The sequence below is a fragment of the Vidua chalybeata genome, chromosome 24 (assembly GCF_026979565.1).
Source record: "Vidua chalybeata isolate OUT-0048 chromosome 24, bVidCha1 merged haplotype, whole genome shotgun sequence".
NCBI lineage: Eukaryota > Metazoa > Chordata > Aves > Passeriformes > Viduidae > Vidua > Vidua chalybeata.
The window spans coordinates 5226035-5240487 of record NC_071553.1 but is presented as its reverse complement, the minus strand read 5'-3'; the positions used below and the strand labels follow the sequence as shown (position 1 = coordinate 5240487).

Genomic DNA, 14453 nt, shown 5'->3' with positions numbered 1-14453 from the left:
TCTGTACAGAACTAAAGTGTAGCTGGTGAAAAAGAAACTGAACTGGACTGAAGTTGTATTTAGGAGATTTATAAATCTCTCTTTGGTGCTAGTCCATAGAGGTTGGGTTTTTTTGTGTTGTTTTGTTGGGTTTGTTTTTTTTTTTTTTTTTTTTTTGGTGGGAAGGTGGGAATTTTGATGTTATACTTGATGAATTTGCTCTAGAATTGCCTCAGAAACCTGGGGAGGTCTGAGAGTGTTTGTTGAATTTCCTGTGTGTCCTATTTTATATTTATTAAATCAGAAAATCTGGAATGATCACTTTGCATTTGCTGCTCAGTCCTTCCATGAGCTCTGTGTACCTGGGGGGCTCCTGGCAGTCCCCCCAAATCAGGAGAACGGGACCCCAGACCCCAGCTGAGGGACGAACGACCAGGGTCCATTGTCCAGCCTCCTGTCCATAGGTGTGTTTGCCTGAGGCTTCTCCATTCCTCCCCAAAACAAGCACTCTCTGTGGCTGGTCAGAGCTGGGGGGGTTTGACTGTCTCTGGTTTGTGTCTGAGCTGTACCTTCGATCTCCTGCAGGTGTTCTCCTGCTCCTGCTCAGTCCTGGCTGGCAGGTGCAGGACATCCCTACGTGATTCTGACCTCTCATCTACGGTGTCTCCAGAAAGGCTGGAGGGCTCTCTGTGTGTGAAGCTGGGTAGTCCTGTCACGAGGGGTTTCCTCTGTTGAGTGTGAGAGGGAGGCCATCACTGTCTTCGAAAGAGCGAAAAATTGAAAAAATAAAATTGGTGGGTGCCAGTTTGCTGAGAGTGTGGGCTGTAATCTAGTGCCAACCAATAAACACGGCAGTATTTCACACGGCTCTGCCTCCTGCCTGGTCTCTCCGTCCTAGGTGAACTCGGAGATTGGGCAAAGGTGTCACCCAAGCAGAAATCTCTCCCTGCAGGGGCTTGGGACAGTCACAGCCTGGAAGAGGAACTGGAGGGATGTCACCAACAGCCTGGTGTTGAGATGGGCTCGCTGATGGGGCATGCACCTGCAATAAAAAGGGGCATTTTAAGGGGAGAGCCTCGAGGAGCCTCTGGATGTGCTCCCACCTGTTTCCCAAAATCCTTCCCAAGGGAATAGCTGTGGAAAAGGCCGGGTGGAGCCTGCGCCGAGAGCACCCCCGGCCGTGCATGGTGCCGCTGGGGCTGCCTGCCTGGCTGCAGAAAGGTCAGCTCCCGCATCTCCCTGCGAAGCAAACGTGTCCTGGTGTGGAGACCCATCCCTACGCGAGCCTTTGCAAATTCCCTTTGGGATCTGGATGTGACCAGGCTCCTCCTGCGGAGCACACGGCCTCGCGCTGCAGCTGCGGCGCGGAGCCCAGGGCAGAATTAATCTGTGCTGACGGCGGCGTTAATGCCTGAGCGGGCAGAGCCGGGGACGGCGGCACCCGGCCCCCCAGCCCCGGCATTTCTGGGCGGATGAGCAGCCGGAGGGATGCGCTGGCTGGAAATCCGGCCACTTGCGCTCAGCTGCTTAAACGGGAGCTTAGCGGCTCAGCAAAGCTGTCCCCAATTATGTGCTGGGGGCCGAGGAGCGCAGGGGAGGGGGCCGATGTCTCACAGCGGGGTTTGGGGCAGAAATAAATACCCTGTGTCGTTATTCCAGCTTTGTCCCCCTGGATGACAACCCCGTACACCCCGGTCACGAAGGTGCCTTGTCCCCAGGATGGGTGGTGATGCTGCCCTCAGCCCCCCTGACATCCTTCCCCACCCCAAGGTTAGCAAGGGGGAGATTTCTCCAGAGATGAGCAGGTCCTGTGCTGCCCCTTTTTCCCTCATCTGGGTGCTCTGGGAAGCAGTGGATTGGTTAAAAAAAAAGTCCACGTGGGATCTGGGGATGCTGCAGGTGTCCTGGGCTGGCTCTGGCCGTGTGGAGGGGCCTGGTGGCCCCCGGTCTCCTCCCAAGGATGCTGCTTCCCCTGGACCATGCATGCTCCTCCTGGCCATGTGCTCCCACTCGCTCATGCTCTCCAAGGAGCTTTCCTAGAAATGGATGGATTTATTTTTAGCCCTGGCACAGCAGGGTTCAGCTGGGAGGGGACGGGCAGCGGTGGATGGCGGCAGCGAGGGCACTCCCGAGGTGTCAGCGCTGGGCTGGGGGGGGCTGGGGGTCCTGCCCCACTCTGTGGCTCTCCCGTTGCAGTGGTGAACAGGGGCTGGGGCTGGTTTGGGAAGGGTCTCTGGGGCAGGGGGCATCAACACAAAGGAGACCAGTGCCACTGCTGGGTAGAGTGGGGTAAGTGTGGGCTGGTGGGGCCAGCGGGGCCCCTGGGGGCAATGGGACACTGGGAACAACAGCTGATGGCCACTCTTGGGACAGCTGGTGCCCTTTTCTGGTCTGGAGAGGGGAAAATAACCCTGCGTGGGCTGGGCAGGAGGTGAGGGCAGCAGTGTGGGGACTGGTACAGGCAGAGGTGCAGGCAGGGTACAACTGGCTGTGCCATGGGCAGCTTCATCCCAGAGGCTGCAGACCAGTTGCTGCTCTCCCCTTACCAGCTCAGGAGGCTCTGGGTGCTCCGCAGTGGCTGAGCCCTGCACAGGGGCTGTGTCCCCCCAGCCCGGCCTCGTCCAGGCTCCTCTTTCACCTCAATCCGCTTGATGATTACTTTCTGTAGCTGTTGGGAAGCGCAGTGGGGCGCGGTGCTCCCTGGTGTCCCCCGCTCCTGCCTGACCCACTTAGCGGGACCATCTGGTCCCCGCGGGCAAAGCGGATTAGCCCTGCGGCCGGGATCAGGGCTGGAGCGCTGCCACCACTGTGGGTGACACTGCTGGCACCGTCACAGCCCCAGCCAAAGTCCCCGTGGGTCCAGCCTGGCGGAGAGCGGCCACAGCAGGAGCCCCTGGCCAGGGACCCACAGCAGCCCCCAGTGTGGGTGACCCTGCCCGTGCTCCTGGCAGCCCTGAAACCCGGCCATCCATCCCCGGCCCTGTGGGATGGTTGTGTCCCACCACACCCACACATCCATCCATCCATCCATCCATCCATCCATCCATCCATCCATCCATCCATCCATCCATCCATCCATCCACCATCCATCCATCCATCCATCCATCCATCCATCCATCCATCCATCCATCCATCCATCCATCCCTCCATCCATCCATCCATCCATCCATCCATCCATCCATCCATCCATCCATCCATCCATCCATCCATCCATCCATCCCTCCCTCCATCTATCCATCCATCCCTCCCTCCCTCACCCCCAGCTGGGCGCTCACCTTGGCCAGGTGTGCAATTCCCCCATCCCTCCCTCCATCTACCCGCCCACTCCTCCACTCGCCTTTCCTTGTGCCCCCCCCCGCAGGGGCCTTTTCTTCCTTCCTCCCGATGTTTCTCCCTGTTTTTTTCCCTTCCTCGCCCTCGCGGTTCCCGTTTTTCCATTTTCCCTGCGTTTCTCCGCCCGGTTCCTTTCCTCCCCTCACGCGTTTTCCCGCCCCCCCCCGCCCGGTCTTTGCTGCCCCCTGCCGGCCGCGCGCCGCCACCGCCCCGCCCCCAAGCCCCGCCCATCCTCCCCTTGCCCCCGCCCCCTGCCGCGCGCGCGCGCGCTCGGCCCCGCCCCGCGCCCGTCACGCGCCGCGCGGGTTCCGGGCGCGGGCGGCGCGCGCAGGTGGGCGGGGCGGGGCGGGGCGTGGCGCGCGGGGATCCCCGGAGTGGGGGGGGGAGGGGGGAACGGGGGGACCCCCGGGACATCCCGGACCGGACAAGGAGGAAAGGAGGGGAATTGGGGTGGGGGTCGGGGGGTCCGAGGGTGTCCCGGACACAGCCCAGTGCGGGGGTCCCTCCTGTCCTTCCGCTGGTGGAGGCGGATCGCCCCCCCCCAGCCCCAGCTCTGCAGGGCGGGGGGTGCGGGGTGAGAACCCCCCCGCCCCCGCCACGGGGTGATACCGGGCGGGGGATCATTACCGGGTAGTTGGTTATTACCGGGCGGGAGGTGGGTTATTACCTGTGCGCTGGTCATTCCCGGGCGGTGGGTCATTCCTGGGGTGGGGGGTCATTCCTGGGCGGTGAATTCCCGGGGTGGGGGTCATTCCTGGGGTGGGGGGTCATTCCTGGGCGGTGAATTCCCGGGGTGGGGGGTCATTCCCGGGAGGGGGGTCATTCCCGGGCAGTGAATTCCCGGGAGGGGGGTCATTCCTGGGCGGTGAATTCCCGGCGTGGGGCGTCATTCCCGGGGTGGGGGTCATTCCCCGGCGGTGAATTCCCGGGAGGGGGGGTCATTCCCGGGGTGGGGGTCATTCCCCGGCGGTGAATTCCCGGGGTGGGGGGTCATTCCCGGGGTGGGGGTCGTTGCCAAGGCCGCCTGTGGCTTGCAGAGCTCCCGTCCGTGGGGCCGGACAGGCGCGTCCCCCCCATGCGGGCAGGAGCCGGCGCTGGGCCATGAGCAACGCCACGGCCCCCACGGCCCCGGGCGCGGCGGGGGACTCGCTGGTGGGCTCCGTGCTGGGGCCCTTCCTCCTCCTCACCCTCCTCGGCGCCCTCCTGGCCGCGGTGAGTGAGCGGGCGGGGGGGGCACCGGGGGGCACCGAGCCCAGCGCGGAGCCCCCGCGCCGCTGATGCCTTTCCCCGCAGGTGATGTACGTCAAGAAGAAGCGCAGGTGAGCGGGGCCGCGGGGCTGGGGGGCCGCGGGGGGCTGCGGGGTCAGCGCTCACCAGCGACCCCCGGCAGGTCCGACCGGCTGCGGCACCGGCTGCTGCCCATGTACAGCTACGACCCGGCTGAGGAGCCGCCCGAGTCGGAGCAGGAGCTGCTGGTGGAGGCTGAGGAGGCTCAGGTGGGTCGCTGTGCTGAGGTTATCCAGTTTTTCCATGAAAAAATTGAAGCAGCAGCTGAGGTGCCTGTCCCGAGGGAAGCTCTGGGAGTCATGGAGTCATTAAGTTTGGGAAAGACCTCCAAGAAAGTTGAGTCCGACCTCGAGGGAGTCGGGCTTTGGGTGTAATCCAGAGGTTTTGGGAAGGTTGGGCTGCGTGGGCGGTGCCTTCCCCACGATGCCCTGGGCTGCAGGTGTGTCCCTTTGTGTTGCAGGTGGTGCCCAGCTGGGGGGGTTCCTCACCCCCTTGGCCCCCGCGCAGGGACTGGAGGGCCTGACTCTGCCTGGAGCTCCAGGACAGGATCCTGGCTGCGGGAGGGAAGAGAGGACAGGGGCAGCACTGGTTCCATCAGCCAGAACGGGCAGGACGTGCCCATGGTGGTGCCACCACTGGGATGGGACATCTCCTACCTCAGTGCCTGGTTTTGCCTTTTTCTTTTTATTTTTTTTTTTTTTGCTTGAACTGCTCCAGCAGCCCCTTGGAAAGCCCAGGAGGGTCCAGTGGGGCTGGCAGGGAGCAGCAGGCTCTGCTGGCACGGGATGCCTGGGGGAAGATGGGGTAAATAAATGTGTCTCTGCCTTGGCCCCGAGGCTCCGAGTGGGGCTGGGGGTTCCCGGCCTTGGGTGGGAGTTTGGGGGGGCAGCAGGGCTTTGCCTGTTTGTGTTTCCATCGGCAGCTCATCCCCGTGGATGGCTGGATGTCCCTGTGGAGGAGATGCCCCGGGAGGAGCCAGCCCTGCCCCACCCAGCTGGGGCCCGGGACAGAGGGGGGGTCACAAACATCCATAAAATGTTTTATTCAAGTAACTGCAAATAGGAACCCAAAAGGTCGTTAACAGTGAACCAAAAAAAAACCCAAACCAAACCCCGATTCTCTCCCGCCGGGGCCGCCCGGCACCGACCTCCGGTCCCGCTGCAGCCGTCGTGCCGGGGCAGAGGGGCAGGGGGAGCATCCCGTGGTCCCCCCACACCTCTGCCCTGCCAGCCTCGATCCCTTGAAGCAGCAGAGCAAACTAGACCTCAAAATAACAATTAAAAAAAAAAAAAAAAAAAAAAGAAGCCCAAAAAAAAGGAGGGGGAAAAAAAAAAAAAAAATACCCCACAGCCCCCAGCAACACCCCGAAAACAGGAACCACCGAGCCCACGGTGCCCCGGCAGCGCAGCAGCACGTCTGTGAGTTCAGAGAGTGGAACTTAAATATCCAGAGGTAGTTGTGAATGAAAGGAAAAAAAAAAAAAAAAAAAGTACTAAACAAAAAAATATATATATATACCAGAACCTATGAGGAGAGGGCTGCCCGGAGCCAGCCGTGCTCGGGCACCCCTGGGGACTGGCACCCCTGGGGGTGGGCACCCCGGGGGTGGGCACCGGGCCCCGGCAGCGCCGCGGGAGCTGCTCCCGCACACAGTGCAGTCACCCAGGACTGGGGGGGCCAAGGGGGGGTTGCCCAGGGTAGCAGCAGGCCAGAGCAAAGGTCTAATGCATTTTGGGGGGGGGGGGGGGTCTCACCTTCACTGCCCCCCCCATCTCTTCCCTGCAGAGGCCCCAGGGCAGAGCCCAGTGCTGGGGGGCAGCCAGCCCCCACTTTGGCGGGGTGAGATCACTGCACGGGGGGGCAGCGAAGGTGGGGGGGTGCCAGCCCCGGCTCTCTGCCGTGATCCCCCTTTCCAGTGGGGCTGCCCCGAAGCCCGGGGCTGGGGAGGGGGAGCTGGGGCAGGTGCCCCCCCCCCCGGGCGGGGGCTGCGGGGGCCGCCCGGGTTGGGCCATTTTCCAGTGCTGCCGATGTCTGAGGGTGAGGAGGGAGCGGAGGAGGGGGGAGGAGGAGGAGGAAGCCAGGGCGGCACAGTGGGTCTCTCCCCGCCCCTCTCCCCCGGCCGCTGCGGGGCCGTCGGGCGATGAGGTAGCGCCGGTTCGGGAGGTGTCACTGCTCCTCCTCGGATGACTCCTGGGAAATGTTCACCTCCTCCTCGTCCTGCTGCTGCAAGGCAAGGGAGCGTGGCCGGGGGGGGGTGTCAGGGAGCGCAGCCCCACTCCACTGCCCCCGCACGAAGGGCTGGCCGGGCACGTCACACCCCTCGTGCAGCGAGGGAAACTGAGCTACAGCCCCGACCTGGGGTCAAGGAGCAGCCCTGGCTCCAGCTTGGAGGTGAAATCCCAGGTGAGAAGCCCCCGGGTGGGCTCACAGTGAGGAGGGGAGACCACACCCCCGCCAACACCTCTGGAGCCGGGTCGCCAGTGGCCACCGGGAGGGGGGTGGTGGCAGCCGCGGCTGTCCGTGTCCAGCCCCGGGTGTCCCCGTCCAGCCCCCAGGCCGGGGTGGGCGGCCGTGACCCCGCACGCGGCGGTGACTCAGGGCTGAGTGAGCCTGAGTCACACCGGCCCCCGCTTCCTCCCGCTTCATTCACAAAAACGCCACCGCGCCTCCCCGGGCGGGACATCGTGTCCCGGCACGGCCCCGCTGGCACGGGGCAGGCGCCTCCCACACCTCCCCCCTGCTCTGGCTGCCCGCCCTGGGGTCCCCAGACAGCCCCTGGCACCGTGACACCGGCACGGCAAACCCCAGGATGGCACCTCGGGTTTGCAGCCCTGGCTGGTCCCAACCCCTCGGCTCTGCAAGGAGTTTCAGTGGGAAAAATCTGGGACGGGCAGGGAAGGGAGATGAAACTGTCCGGGTGCCTGGCACCCGCCTGAGCTGCCAACAGAGGGGGAAAGGAGGAAAAATGGAATGGAGGAGGGGAAGCTCAGGGAAGGAAGGGGAGGCTGCACCCTGGGGCTGCAGGAATGCCGTGGGCTGGCGTGTGCCAGCATGTCCCCAGGGCAGGACCAGCCAGCCAAGCTGCTCTTGGGCCCATGGGGAGGTGGGGTGGGCAGGATTCCACAAACCCCCACCTCCAGAGCTTTCAGAGCCCACCCAGTGCCGTGTCCTACTCGCTCAACTGCTCTGAGCTCCTCCAACCCGACAGCCTCCACCCCGCACTCACGGGGCTCTCGGGGGAGCTGCTGTGCCCCCAAAGTGCCCAGCGCCCTCCCAAGGTGGAAGGGGAAGGGAAAAGCCCGCTTACCGATTTTTTGGGTCGCCCTCGAGGTTTCCTCCCTGGCGTGACTGCAGCTTTCTGAGCCAGGACAACAAAATAAAGGCATTTTGGTCAGGCTGTCCCCAGGATGCTGGCGGGGGTGGGCGGTGTTCCCCTTCCTCCCACCGTGACTGCCGGATTCATCACCCCAGTGGCATCTCCTGGGGTGCTGCTGCCAGCCCCCCCAGCCCCCCTGGCCCCGGGATGCCCCGTGAGTCACGAGGTGGGTGCAGGATGTGAGTCGCGTGCTTTGCAAACAGGTTTATCTCGGGTGTCCTGCTGCTGACACACGGCCCCCAGCTCTCCCACCCTCCCTGGGCCAGATTCCTCCCCCCATCCCCACCTCTGAGGCAGATCTGCCCTGAATTGTCCATAACTGAGCTCAAACCAGGCCTGTGGTACCAGCACCCAGCTGGAGCAGCCCCGTCCCGGGTACCTACCCTGCCCTTTGGGGTGGCCTTGTTTTTACTGCCCTTCGGCCGTCCACGGGGTCTCTTGGGGGTCGGGGCCTCGCTGGGCTCCTGCTGGAGGGAGAGCACAGGGGGTTTGCATGCCCACAGTGGCTTCCAGTGCAGCCCGGGAGTGCCATTGTCCCCAGCAGACCCTGCCAGGGCCGGGATGCTCCCATGTGGTACTGGGAGCACTGGTCACACTGGGATTGGCGATCAGACGCCGGGCACAGGCTCCTGTGTGTCCTTCAGCTGGGCATACGTGACCTTTTCCACCCCCAGCATCACCCACTGGGCCCAGCTGGATGGTCCCCACGGCTCCTCAGCCCAGACCCTGCTCGCTGCTGGTGCTGCAGCCGAGGAAGCGTCGGGGAAGCCACAAATCACCTTTTCTGCAGGAAAACCATGTGCACAAACCCCACCTGCCTCGGGGGGGCTGAGCGGGGTTTGGTACTATAAAGGCTTCAGCAGCATCTTATCTCTCTGAGCAGCTTTTGCTAATGGGGCTTTAATTAGCCTGTCTGCAAAGGCAGGTTCAGCAGGGCCTGGGGAGGGGCAGGAGAGCCCCCAGCCGGGGTCAGGAGCTCTTGGGGGGCTCTGGAGACCCCCAGGAAGGTCTTGCTGCTGGTGAGCCCCGGGGAGGTGCTGCCCAAAGGGGTAACGGGGCTGCGCTGGGGGTGTCCCAGGTGTGGGGGGATTTCCTGCTGCCCCATACCCTGGGGGCGCTCAGCCCCCCTCCTTTTCTCAGAGGGGACCCCACGTACCTGCGGCTTCTTCCTAGGCCGCCCTCGGCCCCTCTTCTCCGACACGTCTTTCTCCCCTTTGGAGGCCAGGGGCTGGCTGGATTTGGCGCTGGATTCACTCATCGTCTGTCCCAGCAGGGTGAGGAGGAGTGGGAGGGAGGAAGGTCAGTCAGGCAGGGCTCTGGCTCGCCGTGCCGGCGGTGACATCCCCCAGCCCTCACCCTGGGGCAGGAGAGATGCCCCCTGCGTGCTCCTGGGGAGCAAAATGCGCTGGCTGCAGGGCCGTGCCCCGAGCCCATGGCACGGCCACCCTGCAGGAGCAGCCAGCTCCTGGGGTCCCCTCAGGCGTTTGGGGAGCAGCAGCTTGGCCAGCCCATCCTGCAGAGCCCAGCCCCTTTCCTCAAGGAGAGGAGAGTGGCTCCAGGTTTAATCTGAAATCCCAGACGTGCTGCTGGCACCGGCGAGTTGAGGCAGGGTGAGTGGTGGCACCTTGGGCGACCCCAGGGGGGTGCCAGGGCCCTGCAGTGGGGCTCAGGGTCCCACAGCCCTGCTCCTCACCCCACCCTCAGCACTGCTGCTCCCCTGCCCCTGCTGCCTAGCTGGGGTTAGGGACAGCCCTGAGGACACTGGGTTGTCACCTCCCCTGGGCACGTCCCAAAGGACTGGGCAGCTCTCCCTTGCTCTTGGAGCAATTCCACCGAGGAAAAGGCTCCATCTTCCCCTCTCCACCTCGCTGCTTCCCAGGGGCACAGGGAAAACCTGCTTTTCCAGAGCCATGGGGGTGGCTCCGTGCCCGGCTGCCAGCCCAGGAGCCAGGATGGGCTCGGGCTGGGAAGGAGCAGGATTGCTGCCACAGCCCTGGTGCTCACTGTGACCCCACAGGTGGGGTGACCGTGGCCATGCTGGGGACACCTGCCCAGGGTGGGCATGTGGGGCTGCCCAGCAGGAACAGAGGCAGCTCCGAGGCCGTGTGCCCAGTCTGTGCGTGCTGATGGAGGCACCTTCCTACCTCTGGGATAATAATGCTCAGTTTTGAGGAACTGGTCCCAGTTTGATGGTGTTGGAGCAGCTGGGATAGCAGGGCTGTGGGGGAAGAAGGTGCTGAGCCCCCTGGGACACTGAGCCTCACTGGGGAGGGTGTGGGCAGGACATGCAGCCTAAGGAGCCACTCTCAGACCTCTGAGCCTTTTCAAAAAACAGGCGTCAGCTCCTGCTCCCCTCTGGAAGTGACTCATGAGTGCAGAACAACAACAACAAAAACCACCCTCGGAGTCTTTTTTTTTTTTTTTTTTTTGGGAGACAGAAACCATGCCGTAGTGTAAACACCCCGAAAATATTACTCACAGCATCCCAGAGCCCTTCAAGGAGTCTCTTAGGGGAAAAAAAAAAAAAAGAAGTATGGTTTAGATTTAGGCCAGCAAAAGGCCGGCTGCTGGTCGGGCTGGGACGGGGTTTTGTCTAAGTCAATCTCTGTCAGAGGCAGCACAGCCTCGAGCTGCTCCGTGCCCCCTCCTGCAGCTGGAAACAGATGGGCCCAGCATGGCCCCCACCCTGCTGGGCTCTCCTCCCCTGGAGGGGGGACCAGACCCCACAGCAGCTCCAGCTGGGAACGCCAAGGGGACCCTCCATGGGATGGGGGTGCCGCTGGGTCTGCCCCCCCTCCCCCCCAAAGCTGCTGCTGCTGCTGCAAAGTTGTTGGTGCTGGGGAGAGCACGTGCACCTCCCACCCACCCATCCCTCCTCATCCCACTCCTCCTCATCCCACCCCTTCTCCTCCAGCACCTCAGAGCTCTCCGCGGGGGCTCCAGAGCTGAGGGGACTCAGGGGGCTCTGGCAGAGGGGGCTGGGAAGGACGAAGCTGGAAATGGGGGATGCTTCTCTCCCATGCCAGCACCTTCCCAGCCGAGCCCTGCTCCCGAGAGCAGCCCCGGCTCGCCGCAATGCCCCCGGCTCGGCAGCCCCTGCCCGGCCCCGGGTGAGCTCCGGGCCCGTGGGACCACGCCGGGCACATGGCGGGAGCAGCTCCGGCCCTGCTCACACGCATCAGAGCCATGGAGGGAGGGAGGGAGCAGCTGGGTTGCCATGGAGGAGAGGAAGCAGCTGAGGGAGAAACCTTTCCAGGCAGGGAGGAATCAGTGGGGGACGCGGGCAGGGGCTGCCGGGCTCCCCGCGGCCGGGGGCGGGGGGAACATCTCTGCACGGTTTGGAGGTGGAGGGGCCACATCTGCCTCTCGACTGAGGGAGCTGGGGGAAGGAAACCTCCTCCCCTCTCCGTCCCTATGGATGCTGAGCCGCCGGGCCCTCCTCCCCCAGCCTCGTTGCTCCTTCTCCTCCACGGCGTGAGCTGGGCTGTCCCCAGCGCTGCACAAGGGCCAACCTGTCCCCTCGGAGCGATGCTCCCGGCTGCTCTTGGGCCTGGTCCTGCCTTCCCAGCAGCCTGCGCTGGCTTATGCTGCTCTGTGCTGATAACCCCATAAATCCCTCGCTCCTGCCACCTACTCTTAGATTAAACAAACCGGCCCAGGAGAAGCGGGGAGACGGGCGGGGGCTTAGATCTTAAAAAAAAAAATCTAAAAAAAAAAAAAAAAAATCTAAAAAAAAAAAAAAATAAAAGCTCTTCACGCCCAGAAAATCCAGCCTGATGGCAGCTGGAGAAGGATCCCAGCCGCACCTCCTGGCAGAGGGATGGGGAAGGAGGAGGGGAAGGAATCGTGGAGCAGAAGTTGAAGAGCCTGTTGGGCAGGGGTGCGGGCCGGGAGGGATGTGCGGGCTCCTCCTTAGCACAGACCCGCCGTGGGGCTGCTCTGAACCCCACCCCGGGGCTGCCATTGAGGAAAGTCCCCCCCTTCCTTCCTGGGATGCATAATAAAAGGAAGTGATAAAGGAAAGGAAGGAGGGAGGTGGAGGAGAAAGAAAAGAGGCAGGAAGGGCACCATCAGGGCTTTGTGAAGCCCCTGTCCTGGGGGGGGGGGTGTAATAAAACCCCTCGTGGAGCCGGCGCTGCAGGCGGGGTGCGGGGCTGGCGGGGTGCGGGGGCACCATCCGGGGGGGGGGGGGGGCACCGCAACTTCTCCCCGAGCCGCGTGTGCGCGTTCCCCGAGAGCCGGGCCCGGCCTCGCACCGGCCCCACGCACCTCACGCCGCCCCGGCGCCACGGCCGGGCCCCGCTCGCACGCCCGTGCAGCGGCCGCGGCCCCACGCACCTTGCGCGGTGCCGGCCCCGCGGGCTGTCCCGGGGCTGTCCCGGGGCCGTGCGGGCCCCCGAGCGCGGTGCGGGGCGTTTGCATCACCCGCACCCGAGTAAGTGGAGCAAAGTCGCTCGGCGGTGGGAGCAGCGGCTCCGGGGACCCCCGCCCGTTCCCCCCCCACCCCCCCTCCGCTCCGCCGCGGCCCGCCAGGTGCATCACGCTGCTATTAACAATAATTAATACCAATAATAATAAAGCGAAGCTCGGCGAGCAGCACGCAGCCGCGTTCCTGCAAAACCCCGACACGCCGGGGCCGATCGTGCCCCGCATGCGGCGAGGGGAAGCAAAGCCCCGGCCCCCCGCGCCCCCCGCAGCAGAAGGAAGAGGAAGGTGGCACTCACAGTCAGCTTGATCCCGGAGCCGGGCGTTCGCGGTGGGTTTTAGGGCCGGTTTGATGGTTTTGTTTTTCCCGGCGGGTCTGTGTTGCGGAGCGAAGGGACCCCCCGCCCGCGGCGACTGCGGATCTGCAAGGAGAAGAGAGAGGCTGCGGCTCAGCCCCGCATCCCCGGCCCCGCCAGGCCCCGCGTATTTATATAAATAATAAAGAGAGCGAGAGAAAAAAAAAAATTGCTCCAGGAGGAAGGAAGCTGGGTCAAAATCATTTGCAGGGAACGAGGGGGAAAAAAAAAAAAAGGGGGGGGGGGAAAGGGGGGAGAGGGGGGGGAAAAAAAAACCGGAGCGAGCTCCTAGCCTTACTGGAGGGGATCCAGCTGCTAAAAATAGCAAAATCACACTCGAAATTAAATAAGGGCAAACAGGCGAAGGGAGCTCCCAGCGCCGGCGGAGCGGGGGAGGCGGAGCCGGGGCCGCATCACGGCGGGGGCGGCGCGGGGCGGCGCGGCCGGGAGCGATAGGGCCGTTCAAAGGGCTGCGGCGGCGGCGGCTGCGCCCCTGGCCCTGCCTGGCCGAGGGTCCCCTGGGAGGCCGCAGAGGATTGAGACACACTCGTCTTCCCGCTCTGGGAATGCTCCCGGCTGGGGCCGTGGGGGTGGTGGCGGCTACCCCCGGCTGGGTGACCCCCCCCTACCCCTCCATGGGAGCACCCGTGGCTCTCCCCTCTCCGTATTTTTGGCTGGCGTGGGGGGTTTGGTGTCCCCCGTGGGGGCAATCACCACGTGCCGATGGCCAGAGCACGATGCTGCTTCTGTTTGCTGCCTCCTCACCCAGGTCAACCCCCACAAAAGCTTCTGGTCCCCATGTGGAGGCACCAGCAGTGGGGGCTCCCTCCCCGGGGCTCCCGGGGCCGCCGGCACGGTGCCGTGATTTTAATTTAATGTGTTACTGCAGCTGAAAGGGGAGGCTGGTGTGGGAGCAGGTTCTGCTCGGTGCACAGTGGGGTTTGGGGGCTCCTGGGGGGCCCCGAGGCTCTCCTGGGCTTTAGGCAAGTCCTGGGCTCGGTCTGCAGTGAGGAGCTTTGTTCGGAATTCCTCTGGTGGGTTTGGAAGTGGTTTGGGTCAGTGTGGAGTCAGCTGAGATCAGCTCTCCGGTGAGGTACCCCAAAACCCAGGTCCCCGCTGTGTCAGGGCAGTTTCTAACACAAGTTGAGCATTTGGGGTCTTGTGGTGCTTTTCCTTGGTGGGATACCGGGAAATCCAGAGCTCAGCAACCCGTTGTGTGAAATTTCTGCAAACTCCTGTGCAAACAACAATCACAAGTCTTATGGAAACTCTGATTTAGGTGCTTTTGACCATCCTGACTCTAAGGGTTGAACTCTGAAGTGAGGATCTGAACTTCGGACTGCTGGACTTAAGTTTCAGAAAAGATTTTATTAAAAGATTAAAAAAAAAGGAGACCCTTAAGAAGACAAAATGTGAAAGTATCAGTATCTGCCTGTGCAAAACTTCTCTGGCAGGGAATGTCTGTGAAAAAAAACAAACCAAACCCAGCTAGGCTTGGGGCACTTGTTTCTGCTAATTGTTATTTGGATTTTTCAAATCCCCTGCAAATTCCTCTGCCTAAAACACAATCGGAGCAGTGACCCTTTCTGACAATTAAAAAATGAAAGCAAAGATGGGGGAGAACCCTCCTACAAGAGGGTTCCTGTTCCCAAACACCTGCAGGAAGAGCAGGCACACCCTGCCTGCACCCCGTGCAG

General features: G+C 63.0%; 2 protein-coding genes across 7 annotated transcripts; one reads left to right on the top strand and one right to left on the bottom strand.

Moving 5' to 3' along the window:
• Positions 1 to 3595: 3595 nt before the first annotated feature.
• SMIM29 (small integral membrane protein 29) lies at positions 3596 to 5429 on the top strand. 2 transcript variants are annotated; one of them, XM_053964169.1, is made up of 5 exons: positions 3596 to 3643; positions 4350 to 4524; positions 4606 to 4631; positions 4703 to 4808; positions 5060 to 5429. In XM_053964169.1, exons 2-5 carry the CDS (start codon positions 4414 to 4416, stop codon positions 5120 to 5122), a joined length of 306 nt encoding a protein of 101 aa, XP_053820144.1. In that variant the 5' UTR covers positions 3596 to 3643; positions 4350 to 4413; the 3' UTR covers positions 5123 to 5429. The 2 variants fall into 2 exon arrangements, with proteins under 2 accessions (XP_053820144.1, XP_053820143.1); XM_053964168.1 differs by lacking the exon at positions 3596 to 3643 and adding an exon at positions 3795 to 3967.
• Positions 5430 to 5626: 197 nt separating this feature from the next.
• Positions 5627 to 13143, bottom strand: HMGA1 (high mobility group AT-hook 1). Of its 5 annotated transcripts, none has more exons than XM_053964170.1 (6): positions 13055 to 13143; positions 12700 to 12822; positions 9132 to 9236; positions 8359 to 8442; positions 7907 to 7957; positions 5627 to 6822 (listed from the first exon to the last, which is right to left on the bottom strand). In XM_053964170.1, the coding sequence occupies exons 3-6, from the start codon at positions 9231 to 9233 to the stop codon at positions 6766 to 6768; spliced, it is 294 nt and encodes a 97-aa protein (XP_053820145.1). In that variant the 5' UTR covers positions 9234 to 9236; positions 12700 to 12822; positions 13055 to 13143; the 3' UTR covers positions 5627 to 6765. The 5 variants fall into 5 exon arrangements, with proteins under 5 accessions (XP_053820145.1, XP_053820147.1, XP_053820149.1 ...); XM_053964172.1 differs by having other exon boundaries at positions 5627 to 6819; XM_053964174.1 differs by having other exon boundaries at positions 5627 to 5863.
• Positions 13144 to 14453: the final 1310 nt, after the last annotated feature.

Coding starts and splice junctions, on each gene's coding strand:
- SMIM29 (XM_053964169.1), top strand. CDS start 4,414: ATGAGCAACGCCACGGCCCCCACGGCCCCGGGCGCGGCGGGGGACTCG. Junction 4,632..4,702: donor TACGTCAAGAAGAAGCGCAG/GTGAGCGGGGCC, acceptor GACCCCCGGCAG/GTCCGACCGGCTGCGGCACC. Junction 4,809..5,059: donor TGGAGGCTGAGGAGGCTCAG/GTGGGTCGCTGT, acceptor TTTGTGTTGCAG/GTGGTGCCCAGCTGGGGGGG.
- HMGA1 (XM_053964170.1), bottom strand. CDS start 9,233: ATGAGTGAATCCAGCGCCAAATCCAGCCAGCCCCTGGCCTCCAAAGGG. Junction 8,443..9,131: donor GGCCTAGGAAGAAGCCGCAG/GTACGTGGGGTC, acceptor CTCTCCCTCCAG/CAGGAGCCCAGCGAGGCCCC. Junction 7,958..8,358: donor AGGCCACCCCAAAGGGCAGG/GTAGGTACCCGG, acceptor GTCCTGGCTCAG/AAAGCTGCAGTCACGCCAGG.